This window comes from Sinohyriopsis cumingii, chromosome 1 (assembly GCF_028554795.1).
Source record: "Sinohyriopsis cumingii isolate HCF-2022 chromosome 1, ASM2855479v2, whole genome shotgun sequence".
In the NCBI taxonomy this organism is placed as follows: Eukaryota; Metazoa; Mollusca; class Bivalvia; order Unionida; family Unionidae; genus Sinohyriopsis; species Sinohyriopsis cumingii.
Genome location: NC_142961.1, coordinates 172,763,219 through 172,791,045, shown reverse-complemented (window position 1 = coordinate 172,791,045; position 27,827 = coordinate 172,763,219). Strand labels below are relative to the sequence as shown.

Below are 27,827 nucleotides of genomic sequence, written 5' to 3'. Positions count from 1 at the left end.
AATGGGTCTCTCATTATGGTATTCAAAGTTAGCTTGTAAAATAAAGCTAGTCATTTACAAGATTTCCGATTTGATTGACAGGATTTGTTGGAGAGGTGTGGCCGAGTAATGTCCTACATAGGGGAAGCTCCTTGGGAGGCCAAAGCCAGAGCTGTCATCGAATGTATCAGGGATCCTGGGGTAAATTATATTTATATTATTATTATTTATATTATTTTTATTATTTATATTTTATGGTTGCTCTTCTTGATCTTGATTTCTTGACTCTTGCTATTTTTAAAGCAAGTAGGAGCATAGGTTATTCGGTAAATATCTCTAGACAAGTGCAAGTTTAATTGTCTTAAAAGCTGACACTAAACTTTTTTTGAATAAGTGAAGAGAATTTAATACATTTACCAAAGCAGTATAATGACATTCTTCCGTAAGTCAACTGTTCCAGTGGCCTAGTGGTTAGAGCATCCACCTTGGATGCGGGAGGTTGTGGGTTCATTTCCTGGCCGAGTGGTACCAAAAATGGTACTAACAGCTGCCTCGCTTGGCGCTCAACATTAAGAGGTTAGTGTTAGGACTTGTCGGCATGGTGTCAGGATATTGTGACTAGGTGGGACATCATGCTATATGTCTGCGGCATGATGCCCGAGTGCTAGACATCACGATAAACTGCCACACTACTGAGATTGTAGTGATATGACTGATTTTTTTAAAAGCTATGTTAAAAATCCAAGTCACACACACACACACATACCCACACACACACTTCCATAGGTCTACATAGTATTAAACTCTTGTCAGAAGAGTGACAAAAGACAAATTGTTATTGGTTAAAATTTGTTGGAATAATATTTTAAAGTATGAATGCAAGATTTGTCATGGACTCTCCCTATATAATCTAGTTCATTTTTTAATAGCAAAGGTGTGACGGCATACTAGAAGTGATCAAATGGGCCCCTATTCCCTGGAGTTCTGGTGTGGAAAAACTGGTGAAGGAAAGTCTGACCCTCAACCATCCCAAGTGAGTCCAAAGAATTGTAGTAAATGTATGATTTTAGTATCTGTTACAAGCAGTTCATGCTGCACATCCTGTAGATTGGTCTTTCTTCTTATTTTATCAAGTCACAGGTACCTGGTATGAGATGGTCATTTAGAGTTCACCACCAAATAATAAGACCCATGAGAGGGATTAAATTAGAGACTTAAGATGTGTATATTTTTGGTGGTGGCAGAGTCAACAATCCCTTAAGATTTTAATTAAATGTTTCATCTACTTACATTTCCTGAGCTCCTTGATGGATTCTCATCTTCCTTAAGGTACGACAGTTCATTCTGAGTCTCACATGCTAGTTACTTTAAACTTGGGATCAATGGTGACAATTAATAAAAAACATTTGCATTAAGGTTTTGGTGAATTTATAATTTGCTTGTACTTTATAAATCCCAAATTGGATTATTTCTTTATTACAAAGCAAAGGCAGTTCATCTTGTGATATGCTCATTCACTCCTTTGATATTGGGCTCAAGGTCACAGTTGCAAAATTTGTTTGTTATGGTTTCGTTCTAGTTTTCAAGTTGTTTGTATTTCTTAAATATCTTGAATGATTTTGTTCAGTTGATAAACCAATACTGAATTAGTCAGTTAATTCTACAATACACTTGCTCACCTTTATTTACATTGGGGTAAACGTCACATTAGAAAGCAGTGCGTCTGTCATGAGCTTGATGTGCAGGTCCAGTCCTGTTTGTTTGTGTCAACATCATTGATACTGTTATTCAGCAAGTGGAGTTTGAGAGGGGCAGCTGTAAAGTTAAAAATGCTAAATAAGATTCATTTTTTCTATTTTAAAACAAAGTTGTCTATAGAGTTGGTCCTTCTAAAGATATATACTTTGCCAGTTAAACTGTTATTTGGCCTGAAACATCCCTTAACAAGTGTTATTTGGCCTGACACATCCCGTAACAAGTGTTATTTGGCCTGACACATCCCGTAACAAGTGTTATTTGGCCTGACACATCCTGTAACAAGTGTTTTTGTGCTGTATATGTGCATTTATAAGGCAGTTTAGCTTATTTCATTATCACTTTAGGCCTTCAGGTGTTTGTTTGATATCATAATACATTTTTTTTAGTCTTCTGTGGTTGAAGATTTTATTCCATATCCTCTGTAACAGTACTTAACCTTTCCTTTATTGTTGTGGTAGTCACTAGTTATATCATTCTAGAGTTTATATGTTCACATCCCTATTCTGGAAATTATAGTTCATGAATTTAAGTATCAAGACTAATTATGATGCACAGAATTGCCAATTCCAAATGTTATTTTAGAGCTGATGTATGGAGCTGTTAACTATTTAAAGTCAATGATAATAAATCCTATGCTTTCTAGGCTTTTAGATGATATTAAATAGATACTTAATACTTTGGTGTAGACATCTAGATCTGACCTAACATTGAGACTTAAGAGAAAAGGAGTTAATTTTGCCTATGATTTGTTTATTTGCAATACTTCATCTCTACAAATAAATCTTGTTGCCTGGTATTTTGAGTGGGTTAAATATGTGTCAGTTTGTTGTATATCATAAAACTTTGTTACCTGTTGCTTACTGGTTATTTCAGAGTTGCCAAGCTACATGAACAATGCCATCTTGTGGAGGTGAAGAAATTGATGTTGAAATATGGTGTGAAGAACGTGGATGTGCCAAGTCACAATGCTGCTGAGGTAAATTTTACTCGATAGTGGTAATCTCATCAGGCTGATAATGTAATAGGTAATTGTTTGTACCCATAAGGCTGATAATGTTATAGGTAATTGTTTGTACTCTGGAGTGGTAATCTCATTAGGTTGATAATTGTACAGGTAATTGTTTGTACTTGGGAGTAGTAATCTCATCAGATTAATAATGTTATTGGTAATTGTTTGTAATCAGGAGTGGTAATCTTGAATGGTGCTTGTAATTGTTTGTACTCCAGAGTGGTAATCTCATCAGGTTGATAATGGTACAGATCAGAGTTTGTACTCGGGTGTGCTATTCTCATCCGGTTGATATTGGTACAGGTAAGTGTTTGTACTCCAGAGTGGTAATCTCATCAGGTTGATAGTGGTACAGGTAAGTGTTTGTACTCCAGAGTGGTAATCTCATCAGGTTGATAATGGTACAGGTAAGTGTTTGTACTCCAGAGTGGTAATCTCATCAGGTTGATAATGGTACAGGTGTTTGTACTCGGGTGTGCTATTCTCATCCGGTTGATATTGGTGCAGGTATATCAGGGAATCAAGTGTCCTATATTGTCCAGTATTTTCAGGGCAATCTTCTTACCAATTTTTTTCAAACTTTCCCAAAAGAAATTTTATTTAAAGATTTGGCTGAGAAAGAAAAAGCAACTGCAAACAAAAATACAAGTGCAGCGTATTATATATTTGGTGTCTGTTTTTAAAGCTTATTTTATTACATTTATGTAGAAGTCACCAGGTCCTAAGTATCAAATCAATGCTAACCACCAAGTCACACCAGGTCCTGAGTATCAAATCAACACCAACCACCAAGTTACACTAGGTCCTGAGTATCAAATCAACTCCAACTGCTACAACAGTTGATATTTTTATCATGACAATACAATTTAAACTGGGACCCGAGTGGCTGAGTTGTCTAAAGCGCTCTCCATTACGGATCACTGCCATCTTACCTCTGTCTGCGTGGGTTTGAGTCTCGGATTCAGCTAATGTGGGTGTGTGAGAATGCTTGCCAGTAGCTTCTCTTGGGTCGGTGGTTCTTTCTGAGGTTTTCCCGGGTTCTTCCTCCACCATCAATACTGGCCGCCATGTATAGCCTATCGCGTGCTGAAAAATGGCGTTAAACCCTACAACAACAATTTAAACTGATTTTGAATCGTCCCATATTTCAGTCATAATTAGTTACTTAATTTTGGAGCAATATTTTTATAGAATAATAAATGAAAAATGTAAAATTAGGTCAAGTATCTTGTTTTAAAGCATTTGAAATTTTCTATCTGAATATACTTAATTAAAGCATCAGGGTTGATTGTATATTACAATTTGTCTGCATTCTAACTTGCTATGTTTATAATGATATTCTTACAGATATTGTAACTTGTGTTTTCCACTGATGTTTTCATACTTTGTTACCAATTACAGGATGGCTTCAAAATCTCTCTCAAGTTCTGCCTGCCAAAATAAATTCTATGCAAATTGTTATCTGAGTTTTCAGGCAAGGTGTTTGTATTGTGGCAAATCATTCAGTTATACAGAGTATTCAAATGATCTACATCATACTTAGCTATTCAGTTTTAATCAGTCATGCCTTCTTTTCTAAATTTTATTTTCATATATTTGTAAACTTGTAAATTTGATCACTTTTTGAGGATTATTGAAATGGGTACCAAATCTTCATTTTGATTTGAAATGTATCAGATATGTTTTTTTTTTAGTTTCATTTGCATTCGGCTTACCTTTGTAAATTTTCAGTCATCATCTTGTCATTTTTCACGCAATGCATTCTGAGTTTGTATTTTATATCACTTTCATTTTGACGTGTTTTGAACATGCATTTACTGTCAGCTTAATTTTCTGTTTTTGAGAAGGAAGAGAATTATTGCTTTTGTACCTTGTATTAATGAAAAGAGCAAACTGTGAAGACAACATTGAATTTATCATATATTAGTAAATGCAATTAATATAAAAATATGGTTGCAAAGTATTTGTCAGCAAGTTTTCTTATTTCATTTTTTGTTTCGTGGTTATCATATTAATGTCTATAGTTTGCAGCTACAAAACTATGTCCTAGAGTATCATGTAAAGGGTCTTAAATTCAAATGAATTCCATTTTGGTTTATCATTAATTGTTGTGAGTTTTGCATTGTACACTTTAGGTGATTAATTTTAATTAACTGTTTAATATTAATTTAGTTATGTTAATTTGTATATTTGTATTTTGTATTATGTTTGCATTCATTCTTTATTTGGTCTGCATTTCGTTTTCATTTCACTGATAAAATCGCCTATTTAATATCCTGTAACAAAACTAAGACATTATGTTCAGCTACTTTCTGTTTCTGTATACATTGTAGAGGCTGATTTACTTCATGTTGAGTCAAGATAAGCCAGATTGTGTTGAAGATGCACTAAAAGTGATGGAATCATTTGATCTGAGGATAAAAAGAGAGATCTATACATTCAGACTTAGACATCTTATAACTACTGGAGAGGTAATAGAATGTATTAATTATATTGGAATGAAAATTTAAGGTTATAAAAACTACTATTTGGAACTCTAAACATGCAATGAATTTATTTAACATCTTGTAAAGGGGATAAATATGGTATGATAGGGACAGTAATGGTAGCCATTCCTATCCATCCATCCATCTATGTACCATTTAGTTTTTGTTTAGGTCAGTTTCTGAGTTCATTATATTGGGCATTCATGTTCCATGAAAGAATTTCTAGTTCACAAAATAATTTAAGAATTTAACAGTAGAATACACTAAATGCTGCATCAGATAGAAAAGTACTCAAAGTGGCAGATTTGACTAAGCCTTCAGTAGTCAAGATTGCAGTCACCAACGGCACTGTATTGAGCCAGGTTATAGGCTTGACAGATTTAGGATCAAATAATTTTGGGTTTTGAGTCCAGTCATGATCATTTGCTGTTAGGTACATACATTAGCAAGGACACTCTTGTTACAGTGAGCTCAGCTGTAAATGGGTGCCACATGTGATGGACTAGCATTCCATGTCAAAGGTATTATGCATTCTAAAATGGATAACTTTCTGTCCTGTGAGCCTCTAGATGACATAGAAAGACTTTAACTTCATAAAATTTCCTAAGTTCACTCAATGGGTTATACACTTTTATTATTTTTGTTCATTTTGTCAACAGGTTGACTCTTGCCTAGAGTTGCTGAAATCTTTTGAAGCTGATCTGAGCTTGGTTTGTGGGAGACAGATTATCAACTTTGCTATTGTGGAACTTAATGACACAAATCAAGTGTGTGGCCAGGTAAGTTAATATCTCGTGAATTATTTGAAATCACATGTATTTTACCTGAAATAGAAGTAAGACAGTGATATATATGAGAAATGTTTATTTTATGGCTTGATGAATAACATGACAAGTCTTAGATTCATTTAGTTGCTGGAAAGTTGATCTTAAAATTAGACATTTTAAAAAAGACAAGATGAACATGGACTTCGATAATTTTTATCAGATATTATAAGAAGCATTTCTCTGTATATCAGTCTGGAATACTGGTTATTTGTACTTCAAATACACTCCCCAATCACATGTGTTATGTATATTTGATTTAATTTATATTTTGATTTATTTTAATTGTTTGCCTGCTAGTTTGAATTTTTTAAAATTCCATTACATGTTATAGCAAAGTAATTTTTTTTTACTGGAATTCGACATTTCCAGAAATTAGTTTGACCTGACTGATTTTTTTGTAAACACCTATTATTTGAACTTTGTATCCTAATGCTGACCTAGGTCCTGACCATGATATGGAATTAGTAAGAGTTGAAGTAAACAATTAAAAAACAAAAATCATTCTTAATGTGTGATTATTAGAGTGAAATCGAGACTGTACTGGGAGTACATGATGTAAATCTTCAATCTTGTTCTGAAAGGGGATCACATGACCCTCACATGGGAATCTGTTATGCATCTTAAATTAGTGTAGAAACTTTTTCTTTTGAGAATTTAGTCAGTTGGGCTTTTAAACACTTTGACATCAAGGTGGTGTTTTTTTCTGTTGTGACTAGTTTGAATTTAATACTTTAATTTTTCTTCAGATTATTTGGATTCTAAGAGATTAATTCTTTTCTCTGGGAATATTTAAGTGCTCATACAGAATTCTTGGACAAAGACATCTATTGAAGTTTTATTTGGAATATTATTGTTTGTGGATCAACAAAGAACTGTTGACACATCAATACTATACTGGCTACAGTATACATCATTGCCTTCCATTTTGGATTTCATCGGGACTCGAACTCAAATTCATTACAACATTTTATTACTAGGACCTCTAATTTTTTATTCTTGGATTATTTTTGGATTTGATTCTTAAAACCGTAAGTTCTTTTCCTCATTTTTACCTTGTTTTTCCAGGGAAATAAATTATTTGTTAAATTTAACAAAGCTTGTTGTCTTCACTTTTTTCTTGTCACTGTTTATGAGAGCCTAAACAAGTAACACATTACATTAGGAATATTAGACTGCTACCTTGTGAATCTAGCCCTACTAAAAGATCAAAAACATCTTTTTCTGTCTAGCTCATATAGACAAAGTGCAGTAACTCTTGCCCATTATCTCCCCTTGTCAGCACCCTGTATTGCCAATTTTTAGCTTCAATGCTGTACTGATAACATTTCACAGTTTACCTCTGACAATCCAAGTCTTTTTTTGAGCTGGACCACTCTGATGTTCCTTTTGCATTTATTGTGTGCAATAGTCATTCAACTGCAAGGTTGTAAAAAATTATTTTTACAATTTCTTCCACATTTGAGTGATTTTGTCACTTTTGTGGACTTCATCTCTTTATGATCATGTTATACCACACTATCATTGATCTCATGGTGTCACAGTTAAACAACATTGACTCTTTTCGCTTAATCTGTTAGAGACAGAGATGGTACTAGCAATTTAATGACATACTACGTTACTAATTTATGCCTTGTTTTTTCTTATCTTGTGTTGTTTTGATAGAAAGTTTTCATGAAATGCATCTCTGTGTAAGTTCAAAGCATTCTCTAGAGGGCATCTCAGATGCAACACTGATTTTTTTCACCTTTTCCATTCATAATGGGAGTGATAATAGCGAATTAGTAATCTAATGAATAAGTCATTTATGCTTTGTTTTTCTCTTTTTGAGTCGTTTCAGTGAGAATATCTTCCAAATGCATAAAATGCAAAAGTTCAAGTCAATTAAGACAACCATTACTTGTGTATTGTATGTACTAAATGTACATCATCAATTCCATGTGCATATGTATGCATGTTCAGAGGAATGGTGGACTATAGTAGTCCAGAAGGCAGCTAATGGGAAGGAAAGATGAAATAAGTTGAGGAAAGATAACATTGATATCCTCAGTATAAATCTCTAGTTAACCATCATTAAAAGTCTTGTGGGGGACACCACCAGAAGTTCAGCAGCCTTCATCCACTGTAACATCAGCAGCAGGGGAGGAGGATCATGTGGAAAGGGTACAACCATCCGCTATGATCAGATGTGTTGCCAGGTCCAGGAGATGTTGATGCAGTTTCTGACATGAAACTAAATACTATCTCTATTTTCCTTGTTTACTTCCACACCTTTTTCCAACTTGTTGGGGGAATATTCCCCAATTTTAGGCAGCCCACTGTGCATAAGTTTCCCCCCATGTCCAAGCATAGCCTTCAAGCCTGTAAGTCAGGACACATGGGGTTTGTATCGGATATATTGGATTCCACACCGTTGCTGGCCTTCCCGTATATGCCATTGGATCCCATGCATAATACAACCACGCCGTCACTGGCCTTCCCATATATGCCATTGGATCTCATGCATTATACAACCACGCCGTCGCTGGCCTTCCCATGTATGCCATTGGATCCCATGCATAATACAACCATGCCGTCGCTGGCCTTCCCATATATGCCATTGGATCCCATGCATAATACAACCACACCATCGCTGGCCTTCCCAAATATGCCATTAGATCCCATGCATAATAAAACCACGCCATTGCTGGCCTTCCAATAGATGCCATTGGATCCCATGCATAATACAACCACGCCGTCGCTGGCCTTCCCATATATGCCATTGGATCCCATGCATAATACAACCACGACATTGCTGGCCTTCCAATATATGCCATTGGATCCCATGCATAATACAACCACGCTGTCGCTGGCCTTCCCATATATGCCGTTGGATCCCATGCATAATACAACCACACCGTCGCTGGCCTTCCCATATATGCCATTGGATCCCATGTATAATACAATCACGCCGTCGCTCACCTTCCCATATATGCCATTGGATCCCATGCATAATACAACCACACCGTCACTGGCCTTCCCATATATGCCATTGGATCCCATGCATAATACAACCACACCGTCACTGGCCTTCCCATATATGCCATTGGATCCCATGCATAATACAACCACACCGTCGCTGGCCTTCTCATATATGCCATTGGATCCCAAGCATAATACAGCCACGCCGTTGCTGGCCTTCCCATATATGCCATTGGATCCCATGCATAATACAACCACGACATTGCTGGCTTTCCCATATATACCATTGGATCCCATGCATAATACAACCACACCGTCACTGGCCTTCCCATATATGCCATTGGATCCCACACATAATACAACCACACCGTCACTGGCCTTCCCATATATGCCATTGGATCCCATGCATAATACAACCACACCGTCGCTGGCCTTCCCATATATGCCATTGGATCCCAAGCATAATACAATCATGCCGTCGCTGGCCTTCCCATATATGCCATTGGATCCCATGCATAATACAACCACGCCGTCGCTGGCCTTCCCATGTATGCCATTGGATCCCATGCATAATACAACCACGTCGTCACTGTTCTTCCCATATATGCCATTGGATCCCATGCATAATACAACCACACCGTCACTGTTCTTCCAATATATGCTATTTTATCCAATTATGCTTTAGGCATCATCATTATGCTTTTTTTTACCAATTTACTTTTTGCCTGTATGAGTTTTTATTGTGGAGATTTAGCAGAGGCAAATCTTAGATCTGGTAGTTCTGGTGGCAGCAGCCCAGATGACTACCAGACCCAATTAAAACAATCAACATGGTCTGTCAGCTTTGTTGGATTTACCAGTGAATTTTTTGTTGGTTGTTGTTGTTTTTTAAGGTTTAAGGCCATATTTTAGATCGAGATAGGCTATACATGGCAGCCAGTATAACTGGTGGAGGAAGAAACCTGGAAAACCCAGGGAAGAACCACTGACCCACGAGAAGCTGCTGGCAGGCTTTCCCACATACCATGCTAGCCGGAATTTTTTGTTAAGAAGATTTTGATAATTATCATCTTAACTATATGTAGGGGTCACAGGTCAAGTGACCCTAGGCATATGTTATTAGGAGAACAGGTTATTGTTTGCATGGGAAATCAAGATATCATTCCAAAGAAAGATACCCAAAGTAGAGGTTGGATGCTCAGCATTCCCTCCTCCTATTACCTATTCTCTTAACATAATGTGATTGGGGAAGCATTTGAAGCAAATCTTTAAGCAATTTGTGTCTCAGAGAATACTTACCCAGTCACATTACTTAAAAGCCCTGCCACACGAGCATCCTTGTTAGTATATTACTCAGCTAAAACCTAGTGACACCTGGCAGTGGCAAGGGGAGGTAAAGGACAAATATTCCTAACACAATGTGATTTGGTAAATATTCTCAGAAAATCATAACTTGCTCAAAATTTTGCTTTATATGAAAATAGTTGTTCAGTGTGTGATGCTGGAAATAAAAGAATGTACCATAATTCCCTACATCTGTATATTGTCACAATTTTTCAGAAATTTCACAGAGAGAAGCAGCTGTTTGCTGAGGCTGCTATGTATACTGCCAAGCATCTCCTGAACATGACTAAAGGTAAGCCTCCAAAATGAATGAAGCACCTTGTATTAAAAATTCTCTTAGTAACATTCTGAATTAGTTTCACAAATTAAAAATTCTTAATAAATATAGTTCATTTATATCAGCTGTTTTGTGAATATATTGTGATCTGTTATGTCCATTTCTTTGTCAGTGTAGCCTGAACTCAGTCTACACGAGTTTAGGATTGGTGATTGTATTTGATACAGTGTTTAGCAGTGTAACTAGAATCGAGTCTACACCAATTTAGGATTGGTGATTGTATTTGATACAGTGTTTAGCAGTGTAACTAGAATCGAGTCTACACCAATTTAGGATTGGTGATTGTATTTGATACAGTGTTTAGCAGTGTAACTAGGATCGAGTCTACACCAATTTAGGATTGGTGATTGTATTTGATACAGTGTTTAGCAGTGTAACTAGAATTGAGTCAAGACCAATTTAGGATTGGTGATTGTATTTGATACAGTGTTAAGCAGTGTAACTAGAACTCAGTCTATACCAATTTAGGATTGGTGATTATTCTTGGTATGTTGTTTCAGGGGATGAGTAGATGCAGTGCCATAGGATGATCCACTTAAAACATTTAGTGGCTTTTTCAAATTTTACCAAAATTATTATTTTTATACACCGAAATGGCAGAGAATATGATGTTTATGATGTCTTTTAGTGTGTCCATCTGTTACCAAGTTGACTTCTGTACCATAACTTTAGATCTATCTCCCAACCTTTGATGTCCGCCATACTAAAGTTTGTGACTGGCTTGTACTTTTGATAAGAAAGATTCCCTGTGATTTTGGTTTCTAGCGATCAAGGTAACTGTCATTGAGAAAAAGTAAATGGTTTGTGTGTAATACTTGAGTCCTCCACTACATTTACAATTGTTCAGCATAGCTTGCATAGTTACCAAGTGTTGTGGATAGCTTGTACTTGGGCAAGGAAAAACCCTATTGCTTTCATTCTCAAAAGGTCAAAGATCAAGATCACTCAGAACAATCAAAAAAGGTTTCTGCACAGTAACTTTAATTCTCCCTCATGTACATTTATGGATAGCTTATACTTTGTATAAGGTAGAACTCAATTGATTTTGGAATCAAAGGTTAAGGTCACTATGACTTAGAAAGAAAAAGATGGTTTCTGTGACAGAATTTCAGTTATTACATGAAGGACTACTAAACCCGAGGTGGGCATATAATAAGCTATTCATGGTACTCTTTGGTTTGATCAGAACTATCTACATTCATCATCAACTTCAACCTCAGACCAGCCATTCAAATTCACTATTTGGATTTCAATACGCTGTCTCTGCATATTGTCTGGCTTCAGTTTCTTCTGTTGATAATTTATATTAATATAAAATCTTCTCTGCATTTTAAAGTAGTTTGATTGATAGTAATTGTGCTGCCTATTAAATTTTCCATATTTGATTTCATGTCTGCTTTTATTCCTGATCCATACCATTAACTGGGGTATTTATTAGATTGGTCCTTTATAGTCACACTAGTCACATCAAAAGATGGCAGCTGCTTACTAGTCACACAATCAGAGGTTGTAGGTTGCGAGAGTTGTGTAGTCACATGACTAGGAATGCAAATGGCCAGATCCAGATCTTATTTCAGCAACGATGTACTTCTTGTCTGTCAGTGGATTAAAGACATATCGAATGCTATGAACACAATTTTTGAGAAAATAAATCATATTCCTATCAATTTCATGCATGTATATCTCGATGAAAGGTCGTAAAAGTTTGCTGTGCCAGCTAGTAAGCGGCTACCCCATACTGATACCAAATGGTGTCAGTGAGTTCCAACTTTTCGATAGGGAATGGACTCTGACCCTACACCCCAACATAAATGTCCAAAGATCAAAAATGGAGTGACAAAGGTCAGAGGAAACTCAGTCTAATTGGTGTGCTAATGGTCTTGATGTATCATGGTGATATAATCCAAAATATCTCTAAATAAATTTACAAAAAGCCCAAAATAGTGACTTTGTTGGAAACTCTAAATGAGCACTTTTTTTTATTGCAATGAATAAGTAAAATAAATAAATCCTCTCAGATTAAAATTAAAAACACAACTAAAAGACTGATTCCACTTCAGATGTTAAGATAGGATCAAATAATTCTGATGTAACAACCTTAATATGAAAACCTAAATCACAATAAGAGGACCTTGATGAGGTCAAAAGTTCATTTCTAAGTTATAAACAAGATCAGGTCTATTACTAAAACTTTAGTAAGAACATGGCAAAAATCAGGTAGACCAGGAATACCCAAGGGGAAAACCAAATGTCCTGAACTCCAGTCCAAGTAAACATGTTTACCGACAAGTAATAATTATCATAAACTATAATCTAGAATCATGGACAAAAGTTAGCTATGTGTAAAGCTGTTTACAAAAAATGACATTATAAAGGTACTCCAAGCTACTATGCTCAATTATGAACAAAAGTCAATCAATACAAATTAAATATACATAACAAAATGCAGCCAGCCTACCTACCTTAAGGCAGATTCAACTTAAAAAATCCAATCACTCTAACTACCTTAAGGCAGATTCAACTTAAAAAATCTAGTCACTCTACCAACCTCAATGCAGATTCAACTAAAATAATCCAATCACTCTAACTACCTTAAGGCAGATTCAACTTAAAAAATCCAATCACTCTACCAACCTCAAGGCAGATTCAACTTAAAAAATCCAATCACTCTAACTACCTTAAGGCAGATTCAACTTAAAAAATCCAATCACTCTAACTACCTTAAGGCAGATTCAACTTAAAAAATCCAATTACTCTACCAACCTCAAGGCAGATTCAACTTAAAAAATCCAATCACTCAAGGCAGATTCAAGTAAAAAAATCCAATCACTCTAACTACCTTAAGGCAGATTCAACTTAAAAAATCCAAACACTCTACCTACCTTAAGGCAGATTCAACTTAAAAAATCCAATCACTCTAACTACCTTAAGGCAGATTCAACTAAAATAAATGTTGCTAGTCTATCTACCTTAAGGCATGTTCAAGTAAAATAATGCACTTAGTCTATCTACCCCGCTCTACACACTGTGTATCCAGGCTTATGGATCAATCTGGTGTAAAGTTTTGGTCCCCTTTATCACAGGTTTAATGCATATACTTGTATATAAGTCAAAAGTCCAAATGCAAACTGCACAGATTGTTGCATAATGTGTCAGCAGATCTGGTCATTACAGTTGTTTTGGGGAGTAATCAGTAGAACAAACATAATAGACCTTGATTTGCCAGTGCATTATGGGATGGCAGATCAGGATAAATGTTTATTTCATTTAGACTCGACTTATACAAGAGTATGTTCCATACAGAGTGTATAGAGTCCTTGTTGCAGTTGTTATGATCATTAATACTGTCACAGCAGTTGTTATGATTATTAATACTGTCACAGTTGTTATGATCATTAATATTGTAACAGCAGTTGTTATGATCGTTAATAGTTACAGCAGTTGTTATGATCATGAATGCTGTCACAGCAGTTGTTATGCTCATTAATATTGTAACAGCAGTTATGATCATTAATAGTTACAGCAGTTGTTATGATCATTAATACTGTCACAGCAGTTGTTATGATCATTAATACTGTCACAGCAGTTGTTATGATCATTAATACTGTCACAGCAGTTGTTATGATCATTAATACTGTCATAGCAGTTGTTATGATCATTAATATTGTAACAGCAGTTGTTATGATCATTAATAGTGTCACAGCAGTTGTTATGATCATTAATATTGTAACAGCAGTTGTTATGATCATTAATACTGTCACAGCAGTTGTTATGATCTTTAATACTGTCATAGCAGCAGAATGAATGGAGTGCTGAAAATCAATATTCTTTTTCTTAAAATATACAATTGCAGATCCAGTGGAGAAGAAATATTTCCAAGAGATGTACACAACACTTAGAAATGTATACTGTCTTCAGGTAAGATGTACGCAACACATAGAATACTGTCTTCAGGTAAGATATATACAACACTTAGAAATGTTTTACTGTCTTCAGATAAGATGTAAATATGGTATGAACAAAAGACATGGGCAAACTATGTTAGATTTGTTTTAAAATGCATAACATTTTTCCACATTATCAAGGAAATGGAATTTGAAAACAAATTTTTTTCACTGTTAAAACTAATCACCATCTTGTTGTATATTTAGCCCATCATTATCTTGCAGAAAGCTACATGAACATTCTAAAATTCACCAACAATTTTTTTATATATATTCAGATATATTTATTATGATGTGGAATACTGAGGGTCCTGTTATGTCGGTGAATTCTGTACATAATAGGACATCTGAGTGTCCTTTTATGTTGGTGAAATCTATACATAATAGGACATCTGAGTGCCCTTTTATGTCGGTGAATTCTATACATAATAGGACATCTGAGTGCCCTTTTATGTCGGTGAATTCTATACATAATAGGACATCTGAGTACCCTATTATGTGGGTGGATTCTATACATAATAGGACATCTGAGTGTCCTTTTATGTCGGTGAATTCTATATATAATAGGACATCTGAGTGTCCTTTTATGTCGGTGAAATCTATACATAATAGGACATCTGAGTGCCCTTTTATGTCGGTGAATTCTATGCATAATAGGACATCTGAGTGCCCTTTTATGTCGGTGAATTCTATACATAATAGGACATCTGAGTGTCCTTTTATGTCGGTGAATTCTATACATAATAGGACATCTGAGTGCCCTTTTATGTCAGTGAATTCTATACATAATAGGACATCTGAGTGTCCTTTCATGTCTGTGAATTCTGTATGTAATTGGACATCTGAGTGCCCTTTTATGTGGGTGGATTCTATATATAATGGGACATCTGAGTGTCCTTTTATGTCGGTGAAATCTATGCATAATAGGACATCTGAGTGCCCTTTTATGTCTGTGAATTCTGTATGTAATTGGACATCTGAGTGCCCTTTTATGTGGGTGGATTCTATATATAATAGGACATCTGAGTGTCCTTTTATGTCAGTGAATTCTGTATGTAATTGGACATCTGAGGGTCCTGTTATATGGGTGGATTCTATATATAATAGGACATCTGAGTGCTCTTTTATGTCGGTGAAATCTATACATAATAGGACATCTGAGTGCCCTTTTATGTTGGTGAATTCTATACATAATAGGACATCTGAGTGTCCTTTCATGTCTGTGAATTCTGTATGTAATTGGACATCTGAGTGCCCTTTTATGTGGGTGGATTCTATATATAATAGGACATCTGAGTGTCCTTTTATGTCAGTGAATTCTGTATGTAATAGGACATCTGAGTACCCTATTATGTGGGTGGATTCTATACATAATAGGACATCTGAGTACCCTATTATGTCGATGAATTCTATATATAATAGGACATCTGAGTGTCCTTTTATGTCAGTGAATTCTGTATGTAATAGGACATCTGAGTACCCTATTATGTGGGTGGATTCTATACATAATAGGACCTCTGAGTGCCCTTTTATGTCAGTGAATTCTATACATAATAGGACCTCTGAGTGCCCTTTTATTCGGTGAATTCTATACATAATAGGACATCTGAGTACCCTATTATGTGGGTGGATTCTATATATAATAGGACATCTGAGTACCCTATTATGTGGGTGGATTCTATATGTAATAGGACATCTGAGTACCCTGTTATGTGGGTGGATTCTATACATAATAGGACATCTGAGTACCCTATTATGTGGGTGGATTCTGTATGTAATAGGACATCTGAGTGCCCTTTTATGTGGGTGGATTCTGTATGTAATAGAACATCTGAGTACCCTATTATGTGGGTGGATTCTATATATAATAGGACATCTGAGTACCCTATTATGTGGGTGGATTCTATATGGAATAGGACATCTGAGTGTTCTTTTATGTCAGTGAATTCTATATATAATGGGACATCTGACTGCGTGCCATTTTATGTCGGTGAAATCTATATATAATAGGACATCTGAGTACCCTATTATGTGGGTGGATTCTATACATAATAGGACATCTGAGTACCCTATTATGTGGGTGAATTATATATGTAATAGGACATCTGAGTGCCCTTTTATGTGGGTGGATTCTATATGTAATAGGACATCTGAGTACCCTATTATGTGGGTGGATTCTATATATAATAGGACATCTGAGTGCCTTTTTATTTGGTGAATTCTATGCATAATAGGACATCTGGGTGCCCTTTTATGTGGGTGGATTCTATACATAATAGGACATCTGAGTACCCTATTATGTGGGTGAATTATATATGTAATAGGACATCTGAGTGTCCTTTTATGTGGGTGGATTCTATATGTAATAGGACATCTGAGTACCCTATTATGTGGGTGGATTCTATATGGAATAGGACATCTGAATGTTCTTTTATGTCAGTGAATTCTATATATATAATAGGACATCTGACTGTGTGCCATTTTATGTTGGTGAAATCTATATATAATAGGACATCTGAGTGCCCTTTTATGTCGGTGAATTCTATACATAATAGGACCTCTGAGTGCTGTTTTATTCGGTGAATTCTATACATAATAGGACATCTGAGTGTCCTTTTATGTCGGTGAATTCTGTATGTAATAGGACATCTGAGTGCCCTTTTATGTCGGTGAAATCTATACATAATAGGACATCTGAGCACCCTATTATGTCAGTGAATTATATACATAACAGGACATCTGAGTGCCCTTTTATGTCGGTGAAATCTATACATAATAGGACATCTGAGTGCCCTTTTATGTCGGTGAAATCTATACATAATAGGACATCTGAGTGCCCTTTTATGTCGGTGAATTCTATACATAATAGGACCTCTGAGTGCCCTTTTATTCGGTGAATTCTATATATAATAGGACATATGAGTGTCCTTTTATGTCGGTGAATTCTGTAAGTAATAGGACATCTGAGTGGCCTTTTATGTGGGTGAATTCTATATATAATAGGACATCTGAGTACCCTATTATGTGGGTGGATTCTATACATAATAGGACATCTGAGTGCCCTTTTATGTCAGTGAATTCTATACATAATAGGACATCTGAGTGCCCTTTTATGTCAGTGAATTCTATACATAATAGGACATCTGAGTGCCCTTTTATGTCAGTGAATTCTATACATAATAGGACATCTGAGTGCCCTTTTATGTTGGTGAATTATATACATAATAGGACCTCTGAGTGCCCTTTTATTCGGTGAATTCTATTTATAATAGGACATCTGAGTGTCCTTTTATGTCGGTGAATTCTGTAAGTAATAGGACATCTGAGTGCCTTTTTATGTGGGTGAATTCTATATATAATAGGACATCTGAGTACCCTATTATGTGGGTGGATTCTATACATAATAGGACATCTGAGTGCCCTTTTATGTCAGTGAATTCTATACATAATAGGACATCTGAGTACCCTATTATGTGGGTGAATTTTATACATAATAGGACATCTGAGTACCCTTTTATGTGGGTGGATTCTATACATAATAGGACATCTGAGTACCCTATTATGTCGATGAATTCTATATGTAATAGGGCATCTGAGTGTTCTTTTATGTCAGTGAATTCTATATATAATAGGACATCTGACTGCGTGCCCTTTTATGTCGGTGAATTCTATATGTAATAGGACATCTGAGTGCCCTTTTATGTCAGTGAAGTCTATATGTAATAGGACATTTCTCAAATTAAGTAATCTGCTGTCCATGTAGACGTTTTCAAAATTTGTTGACACACAGGTAGATGTTTTTAGCAGGTGACTGTTGAAGTTATGGATACTAGGATTGGTTTTGTTAGAAATGTTATTCATTGGAATGTTTCTGAGTCTAATTTGTTTTAAATGAAAGGGACATCAATATAGGTCATAGTGTCCTATACTCAAGAGTTACCATTTTTTAATTAAAAAAATGCAAAATCTGACTCATAACCCAAGGGTCATGGGTTTCATACTTTTCTGTGTCAACTGCCTCACTTTGCCCTTAGGCACTTCGCTGTCATTTCCTCAGCTTGACATAGCCAATAATGTGTTAAAATGGACAAATTTCCAAATGAATTGATGATGGTATACATCCTGAATCTCACTATATTGAAGGATGGAAAAGTACAGGAATTGCTTTTTATACCATTTTGACCATCTGAATCTAAACACTTCAAACGTTGCTGAAATAAATAAAGCTCAGTGACTTAATTATGTTGTAAAAAATAGGTGTCTTTCGTTGGTGTGTTCCTATATTTGTGACTTAGTATGATTTCAAGCTTCCTTATTTTAGGTGGAGTTTGACTTGTACCCCAGCCTGTTTGAGTATTCCGACCCAGACTTCAGAATCAGCACAGTGAGCAAGTTTATGAGTAATTTTTTCCCAGGGGATGAACCCACCAAACAGGTAGGTGTATGGATTTCACACAGTGTACACACACACACACACACACACACACACACAGACCATAACACACAGATATATGGAAATTAGAAATATCTGTAGAAGACCTATACCAGTTCTATTGCTTGTTCGACCGTGTTCCTATAACATTATTACTTGATGGACTGTGTTCTTACACCATTATTATTACATGGTGGACTCTGTTCCTACATTATTATTACTGGATGGATTCTGTGCCTACACCAGTATTATTACATGATGAACTCTGTTTCTACACCGGTATTATTACATGATGGACTGATCCTACACCATTATTATTACATGGTGGACTCTCTTCCTAGATTATTATTACTGGATGGACTCTGTTCCTACACCAATATTATTACATGATGAACTCTGTTTCTACACCGCTATTATTACATGATGGACTGATCCTACACCAGTGTTATTGCATGATGGACTCTGTTATTAAGCTTACTTGGACCTATTTATATAAATGTGTTTCGGTCAGTTTTTTGGTCACAAATATTTCTATTTTATAATTTCTAAAAAAGATTTACTTAGTACTGAGTATAAATGTTGCCTGTTTAAGAGATTTGTGTCATACTTGTTATCTTATTATACTGTTTTCATGGACTGAAAATCTACTCTTTCATGCCATGGAGTAATGGTTTTTTATTTCTCCAGGCTGTACCTTTATCTCTCTTAGCACAGCAAAATTTGTTGGGTGGGTGGGCAAAATAACATTGTATTGTGTCTGAAAAGGCTCACAAAAACCTCCCTATATTGCTGGCAATCCTGCGTTCTGTGTCATGTTAATCAAGACTTTTCATGCTGAATACACAAGTCAGTGAAGATAATAGTATATCTATTATGTCTGCAGTATGACAGTTTCTGGTGATGTCATGCACTTGGGCATCATGCTGCAGACGTAAGATCATGGCCCATCCAGTCACATTATCTTTACACCAGACCAAGTAGTCCTAACACTAACCTCTTAATGCTGAGTGCCAAGCAAGGCAGCTGTTAGTACCATTGAATAGTAGTGTTTCTGTGTTAATGATCATACACTGAAAGGTAGAGTTTCCATATTCCGTTCATTTGATTTTTGGAATTTCCACAATAATGACTGTTCATTTGAATGGTAGAGTTTCCATAATAATGAACATTGATTTGAATAGTAGAATTTCCATATTAATGACTGTATATTTGAATGTAGAGTTTCCATATATTAATGACTGTACATTTCAATGGTAGAGTTTCCATATTAATGACAGTTCATTTGATTGGTGGAATTTCTATATTAAAGACTGTGCATTCCCATAATAATGAACGTTGATTTGAATGGTGGAGTTCCCATATCAATGATCGTTTATTTGAATGGTGGAGTTTCCATATCAATGACTGTTCATTTGATTGGTGGAGTTTCCGTATCAATGACCATTCATTTGAATGGTGGAGTTTCCATATCAATGACCATTCATTTGATTGGTGGAGTTTCCATATCAATGACCATTCATTTGAATGGTGGAGTTTCCATATTGATGACTATTCATATAAATGGTGGAGGAAGAACCTTGAAAACCCCCGGAAAGAACCACCAACACATGGAAAGCTACTGGCTTGCTTTCATGTTCATATTTAAGTCTTATGTATAAATATATCTGTATGAAATTAATGTTCATATTTAATTTTATCTTTAAATATATATGTATGGTAAATAATGTTTATAATAACTACTTGTGTGCTACGTAATTTTTGATTATACTACTTTTTGTTGTGAAAACCTAGTAAATACAATTGGACAGAAAAGATTTTTGTGTCACTGGGGCAATATGTCTAGTTTTTTAAAAAAAACATTAGACTTGGACTTTTTGGACTGCAGTGGAATATGTGTTTTACAAACACAGATCTAGCTAAACTTGAAAATAATTTCTTTTTTTTTCTTACAGAAAAGGAGCTATGCAAAGGCATATAGGTCTGTATATTAATTCCATCAAAGCATTTGTAGTTGGAATATTCTAGCAATGATTCTTAATGTTCTAACTATCTTGATTTGAATATGTTATGAAAGTGTAAGTTGTAAATGTATTTTGACTGATATATATATGTTTCATAAAAATCAGTGATTTTCATTTAAAATAACTTCAAATTATTAAGGGCTTTGTTTCTTGGTTATGGTTTTTAATGCAACTTGAGCTGTAACATGCATGAACATTGCCACGAGGTTGTGTAAATGTAATACTGTATTAATTTTGGTAATATTACTAAAATGTCAAAATCACTTTTATTGAGTTTGTTTGGAGGAGTTACAACATGCCACCAACTGGAATCTCTCTCTCTCTCTCTCTCTCTCTCTCCATATATATATATATATATATATATATATATATATATATATATATATATATATATATATATATATATACAGACACACACACAAACACCCTTCTCTGTGTTTCAGATTGGCTGATATCCTACAGATTCCCCATGCTACACTTCAGGGTCAGATGGCCATCCAGGCAGCCAATGCCAGAAATATTTCCATGGCTGTCAGTATCTGCAGGTATGAACTTTGATAATGTTGTATTGTAATGACCTTGAAAGGTTTACAAATGTTGTGTGATGGTTGATAAAAAGTAGTACTGTAATGACCTTGGAAGGTTTACAAATGTTCTAGTGCTGGTAGATAATATCATACTTTAATGACCTTGGAAGGTTTACATATGTTCTAGTGATGGTTGTTAATTTAGTACTGTATTGAGCTTTGAAGGTTTACAAATGTTCTAGTGATGGTTGATAATGTAGTACTGTAATGACTTTGGAAGGTTTAAATGTTTCCATTGGTGGTTGATAATTGAGTACTGTAATGACCTTGGAAGGTCTTTTGGTGATTGAATTAATTTAAAGGATTGGATAAGTATGCACTGTAAAATAAAGATGCTGAGAATGATATTAATGATATCTAGGTTGATGTTGTTTTTAACTTCTTGCAATTGTTCATTTTAGACTTGTAAGCATAAAGTCATATTTTCTGTTTCCACTTCTAAACTTTAGAATGATTGGAGAGAGCACATTTAGCATGGGCATTTTTGTATGTATAGTCATGAAATATGATGTGGATTCATCTTGGAGAACGCTACTACTGACCTTTTGCATTTTTGTATCAAACTTGACATGTATTCATTTTGTAGGGCACTATTTCTGACCATGGGCATTTTTTTTATCAAACTTGACGTGTATTCATCTTGGAGGGCACTACTACTGACCATGGGCGTTTTTGTATGTATAGTCATGAAATATGATGTGTATTCATCTTGGAGAATGCTACTACTGACCAAGGGCATTTTTGTATCAAACTTGACATGTATTCATTTTGTAGGGCACTACTTCTAACCATGGGCATTTGTTATCAAACTTGACGTCTATTCATCTTGGAGGGCACTACTACTGACCATGGGCATTTTTATATCAAACTTGACATGTATTCATCTTGGAGGGCACTACTTCTGACCATGGGCATTTTTAATCAAACTTGATGTCTATTCATCTTGGAGAGCAATATTTCTGACCATCGGCATTTTTGTATCAAACTTGACGTGTATTCATCTTGGAGGGCACTACTACTGACCATGGGCATTTTTGTATGTATAGTCATGAAATATGATGTGTATTCATCTTGGAGAATGCTACTACTGACCAAGGGCATTTTTGTATCAAACTTGACATGTATTCATTTTGTAGGGCACTACTTCTAACCATGGGCATTTGTTATCAAACTTGACGTCTATTCATCTTGGAGGGCACTACTACTGACCATGGGCATTTTTATATTAAACTTGACATGTATTCATCTTGGAGGGCACTACTTCTGACCATGGGCATTTTTAATCAAACTTGATGTCTATTCATCTTGGAGAGCAATATTTCTGACCATCGGCATTTTTGATCAAACTTACATGTATTCATCTTGGAGGGCACTACTACTGACCATGGGCATTTTTATATCAAACTTGACATGCATTCATCTTGGAGGGCACTACTACTGACCAGCAGGTGTAAAGAAAGCTGTTTAAGACTCCAGTATATACATACCAAAAGCAAGCTATAACTGGCATTTATTAGGTTCAGTAATCTCCTAATTTTGCGTTGCAGCTTTCTCATGTAATCTTTAATGCAGTCTCTCATAACATTTGTGATTTTTACTCTAGGAAGTTGTTTGAATCAAGTCCGTCAGAGACAGCAGAGATCCTGTATGAGGTAGTGCAGACATTCCTTCAGCTTCAGGCAAATCCTGAGGACACAGAGGCAGAGGAAGTGGACCTCAGTCAGATGCGTCACCTGCCAGACATAACATACAGACTGGCCTGTCAAGCTGTGACTGTCTGCCAACCAGGTAATGGAGTGGTCATCTCTAATCAAAGCATCAATAAAGGAGATATATTTAATTTGTCCTTCTGATTCATTTAGATCTTTTTTGCATCTTCAACAGACTATAACACACCTGACATAATATGGAATTTATCATGGTATGATGCTGTCTGTCCATTCGTCTGTTCCCAATCATATTTCTGCGCAATAACTTAAGTTTACCAAATTTTGTAAGTAGCTTGCATTTGGGTAAGTAAGAGACCTACAGATTTTGGGCTCAGTAGATCAAAGGTCAGGTCACAGGGAATGAAAGGAGGAAAATTCTTTCCGCACAATAACTTCATGTATACCAGATACCTTGACCAAACTTTGAAAATTGCTTGCATTTGAGATGAGAGATAAACCTGTTGATTTTGGGGTCAGAAATTGAAAGGTGATTGTCAGAATGACTATATAAAAATAAAATGGGTTCTTTATCATATACTTTGATCAAAGTTTGTGGATGGCTTGCATTTAAGACAGGCAAGACACCTATTGATTTTTGGATTAAACAGTCAGAGGGACTGCAGCAAGAAAAATGGTTTCCACAAAATAACTCGTGTCTTATGCAACAAAAAAAACATTCCCAAACTTTTTGTCTTGCTTTTGAAGAACAAAAGCACCATTGAGTTGGGGGCTAATAGGTCATGGGTCAAGGTGACTAAGACTGATAGAAGAAGAATAGTTTCCACAAAATAAATTATTTTTGGCTCATTTACCTTGACCAAATTTTGTGACTGGCTTGCATTTTAGACAAGGGAGACACCTATTAATTTCAGATAAAAACGATCAAGTATTTGACCAGTGAAAGAGGGTTTTACAAAAAGGATAGTAATACAGTTTTACTAAATAGCAGCGATACTTTTGTTACCAAGTCTTATCTGTGTTTTTAATTGACAGTTATGTCAAATGCTTATCGTTGGGAGCTGGACTTATGATAAGGGATTAATTTTGGAAGAATGCCATAAATTAAAAGCAAGACCACAGTCTTTACATCAGAATTTGTTTGGTAATTTTAGTTTTCTTCCCAGTAATTTAAATGGTGTATCATCAGTCACAAAGGTGACCAGATATGCTCCCAGGGTGCAAGTTCTGTCTTCACTGCACAAGACCACTTCAGTCTTCCCAAGGGGCCTTGAGTGGTCTAAAGCGCTCTCCATTATGGATCACTGCCATCTCACCTATGTCTGCGTAGGTTCGAGTCTCGGATTCGGCCAATGTGGGTACGTGAGAAAGCTTGCCAGTTGCTTCTCGAGTGTTGGTGGTTCTTTCCAGGGATTTCCCAGGTTCTTCCTCCACCATTAATACTGGCCGCCATGTATAGCCTATTGTGTGCTGAAAAATGGCCTTAAACCCTACAACAACAACAACAACAACAGTCTTTCCAAGTGGATGTTTTCTAAATTGGCATTATCAGAACATGATATTTTGTTACACCTTGCTGAATATTGGTCTAATTTGTGGAAGAATATTGACTTTTTTACTGGGACGATCTTTGTTGGGTTGTGTGTCTGAATTTGAGGGATTCCATCTAAAACTCCTTGGATTGTTTTTACAGATGGTTTTATCCTTTAAAGTTTTTGAATTTTTGAAGAAATACTCCTTGAATATTTCCCAAAATGTCTGAATTTGTTCTGAGGAGATGCAAAATACTAAAACTGGATAAAATTGTACATTTTAGTTTATTATGTATTTTCCATAGATAATAAATACAGCAGTAACTAGTACTGGATAACATTGGATGGATCAAATGACACACAATATGGTAGTGGTATGCTGATTCATTACAGATTTTTACTTATACTATTTCACATCTATTTGTGCAGTAATAAATAAAAAACCTTCAAAAAATAACTCATGTGATACTTTCAGAAGTTCATGACAAACAACACTCTGAGGCTAAGGCCATAAAAGCCATGTTCAAACTCCCCTCTTGTTTTTGTGGCAAAGTGGGAGGTCCCTGTTGTAAGTAAATTCCAGTCAGGATTTCTGAAGTGATGATCCAGATCAGTTAAAAACTTCTTATAAAGATCATTTTCAGAGTTTTTGAACATTGATTGGATATTTTAACAGATATGTTACCAAGGTACATAGAGCTGTGTAAGGGAGCATCACTCTTACAGTCTGTGAGTCAGCAGTGTGAAAGTTGGGAATGGAACCAAAAAACAGAGGTAAGAATATATTATTTTCATATTACAGGTTCTTTTTCTAGCTTTTTTTTTGTTTTTGTTTTAATTATTACAAATTTCCTAAACTTTGAGCCAAAACATTTTTTTGGTGTACTCAATCAAATTTTTGTTTAAAACTTGTTTATTAGCTGGGCAAACACCAGATGAACTTATACCATTAGACTTGTTATTGCTACTTCATACTTGACATGGAATATTCACATTGACATTGGATATTCATATTCACATTGGATATTCACATTTACATGGGATAGTCACATTTACATGGGATAGTCACATTGACATGGGATATTCATATTGACATGAGATAGTCACTTTAGCATGGACTAGTCACATTGACATGGAATATTCACATTGACATTGGATAGTCATATTGACATGGTATATTCATATTGACATGGGATAGTCATATTGACATTTGATAGTGATATTGACATGGTATATTCATATTGACATGGAATAGTCACATTGACATGGAATAGTCATATTGACATGTGATAGTCATATTGACATGGTATATTCATATTGACATGGAATAGTCATATTGACATGTGATAGTCATATTGACATGGGATATTCATATTGACTAGGGATAGTCATATTGACATTTGATAGTGATATTGACATGGGATATTCATATTGACATGGAATAGTCACATTGACATGGGATAGTCGTATTGACATGAGATAGTCACATTGACATGGAATAGTCATATTGACATGGGATATTCATGATGACATGGAATAGTCATATTGACATGTGATATTCATGATGACATGGAATAGTCATATCGACATGTGATATTCATGATGACATGAAATAGCCATATTGACATGGGATAGTCATATTGACATGGAATAGTCATATTGACATGGTATATTCATGTTGACATGTGATAGTCACATTGACATGGAATAGTTATATTGACATGTGATATTCATGATGACATGGAATAGTTATATTGACATGGTATATTCATGATGACATGGGATAGTCATATTGACATGGGATTTTCACCAAGATACTTTGTACAATATGTAGTTGGTTCCATGAAAAAATGGTGCTGACCTGGCATCCAACATGGCTGTGATGCCTGTTATGTTGAAATTCTTGTTTGGGTCTTGCCAGTGAAGTAAGCATTCATATCGTAATTATGTCATCTGTCTGTTCAACTGTTTTTCCATCAACAAGTTGCAGACAGACCAACCATTCCAGGTTACTGAAATATTTAGAAATTTTGGTGTCAAATACATTTTCAGAAAATGAGCATTTTTAAAAAATAACTTTAATTGTTCTTGACTGTACAACTGTGTGTTAGGCTCATGTAATGGTGCAATAGGATTGTGTACATGTTGTAGCATTTTCATGACTTTGACATGCATCCTTTTTCTGTATTTCCCATGGATTCTGTAAACTAATTTTTAAATACAGTTTCGTTTGATAATGTTATATTCCTTTTGAATAGTCCTGTTTTGTTTGGATGTGTCCACTTTGGGAATCAGAAGTAGCATGTGTCATCAGATATCATATACACATAATATTTTTTTTATTTTGAGTTGCAAGCATTTAATGAACAAAAACTGCAGACAGGTTATTTATCTTCTCATCTCATCTCAAACAGATTTGTGATTGGTCATCAGAAATAATTCCCATTAGTTATATGTTGTTTGGTTTCTATTATTACTTTTAATACCTTACAATATACAATTTGTAGATTAAATTGACTAGATTTACGTAAGAATCTAATATTTTTCACTGCAGTCCACAGTGAAAAAAGCTGCATCAGAATGGCAGGCTGGTTACAATTTCTCATGTTTGATCCAGGCATTAAATTTCAAGGTGACATGGTGAATTGTTTGGAGGGGGTGGTTTGTGTTAAGTCTGCAGCGATAGCATAATGGGCATATGTAGTTTTTGTCATGATAAAAAACAATGAACCTGCGCTTAATTCTCAAAAAATGTATGAAACCATGTAAACACTAATGTCATTGGAATATGGTATTATATATTTCAGCAAAAGATAGTTTATGTCAGAGATGTAAAAATTGTCTTTTCCAGTAAATTTCCACAAATATTATTTCTACTACAAATCACCAAGAATGAACAAAATTATAAGTCATGTGAAAAACCACCAGTTGTGCTCTGCCAGTTTC

General features: G+C 35.3%; 1 protein-coding gene across 1 annotated transcript in view; it reads left to right on the top strand.

Moving 5' to 3' along the window:
- LOC149808394 (kinetochore-associated protein 1-like) overlaps positions 1-27,827 on the top strand; it is a 221,977-nt gene that overhangs the window by 92,015 nt on the left and 102,135 nt on the right. Inside the window, exons 25-36 of the mRNA XM_089976616.1 lie at positions 82-180; positions 909-1,012; positions 2,611-2,713; positions 5,080-5,217; positions 5,892-6,011; positions 10,578-10,653; positions 14,552-14,616; positions 18,964-19,077; positions 21,027-21,052; positions 21,539-21,640; positions 23,286-23,470; positions 25,558-25,655. Of these exons, the coding sequence (XP_089832742.1) occupies positions 82-180; positions 909-1,012; positions 2,611-2,713; positions 5,080-5,217; positions 5,892-6,011; positions 10,578-10,653; positions 14,552-14,616; positions 18,964-19,077; positions 21,027-21,052; positions 21,539-21,640; positions 23,286-23,470; positions 25,558-25,655 (1,230 nt within the window). The remainder of the gene's footprint in view (positions 1-81; positions 181-908; positions 1,013-2,610; positions 2,714-5,079; positions 5,218-5,891; positions 6,012-10,577; positions 10,654-14,551; positions 14,617-18,963; positions 19,078-21,026; positions 21,053-21,538; positions 21,641-23,285; positions 23,471-25,557; positions 25,656-27,827) is intronic.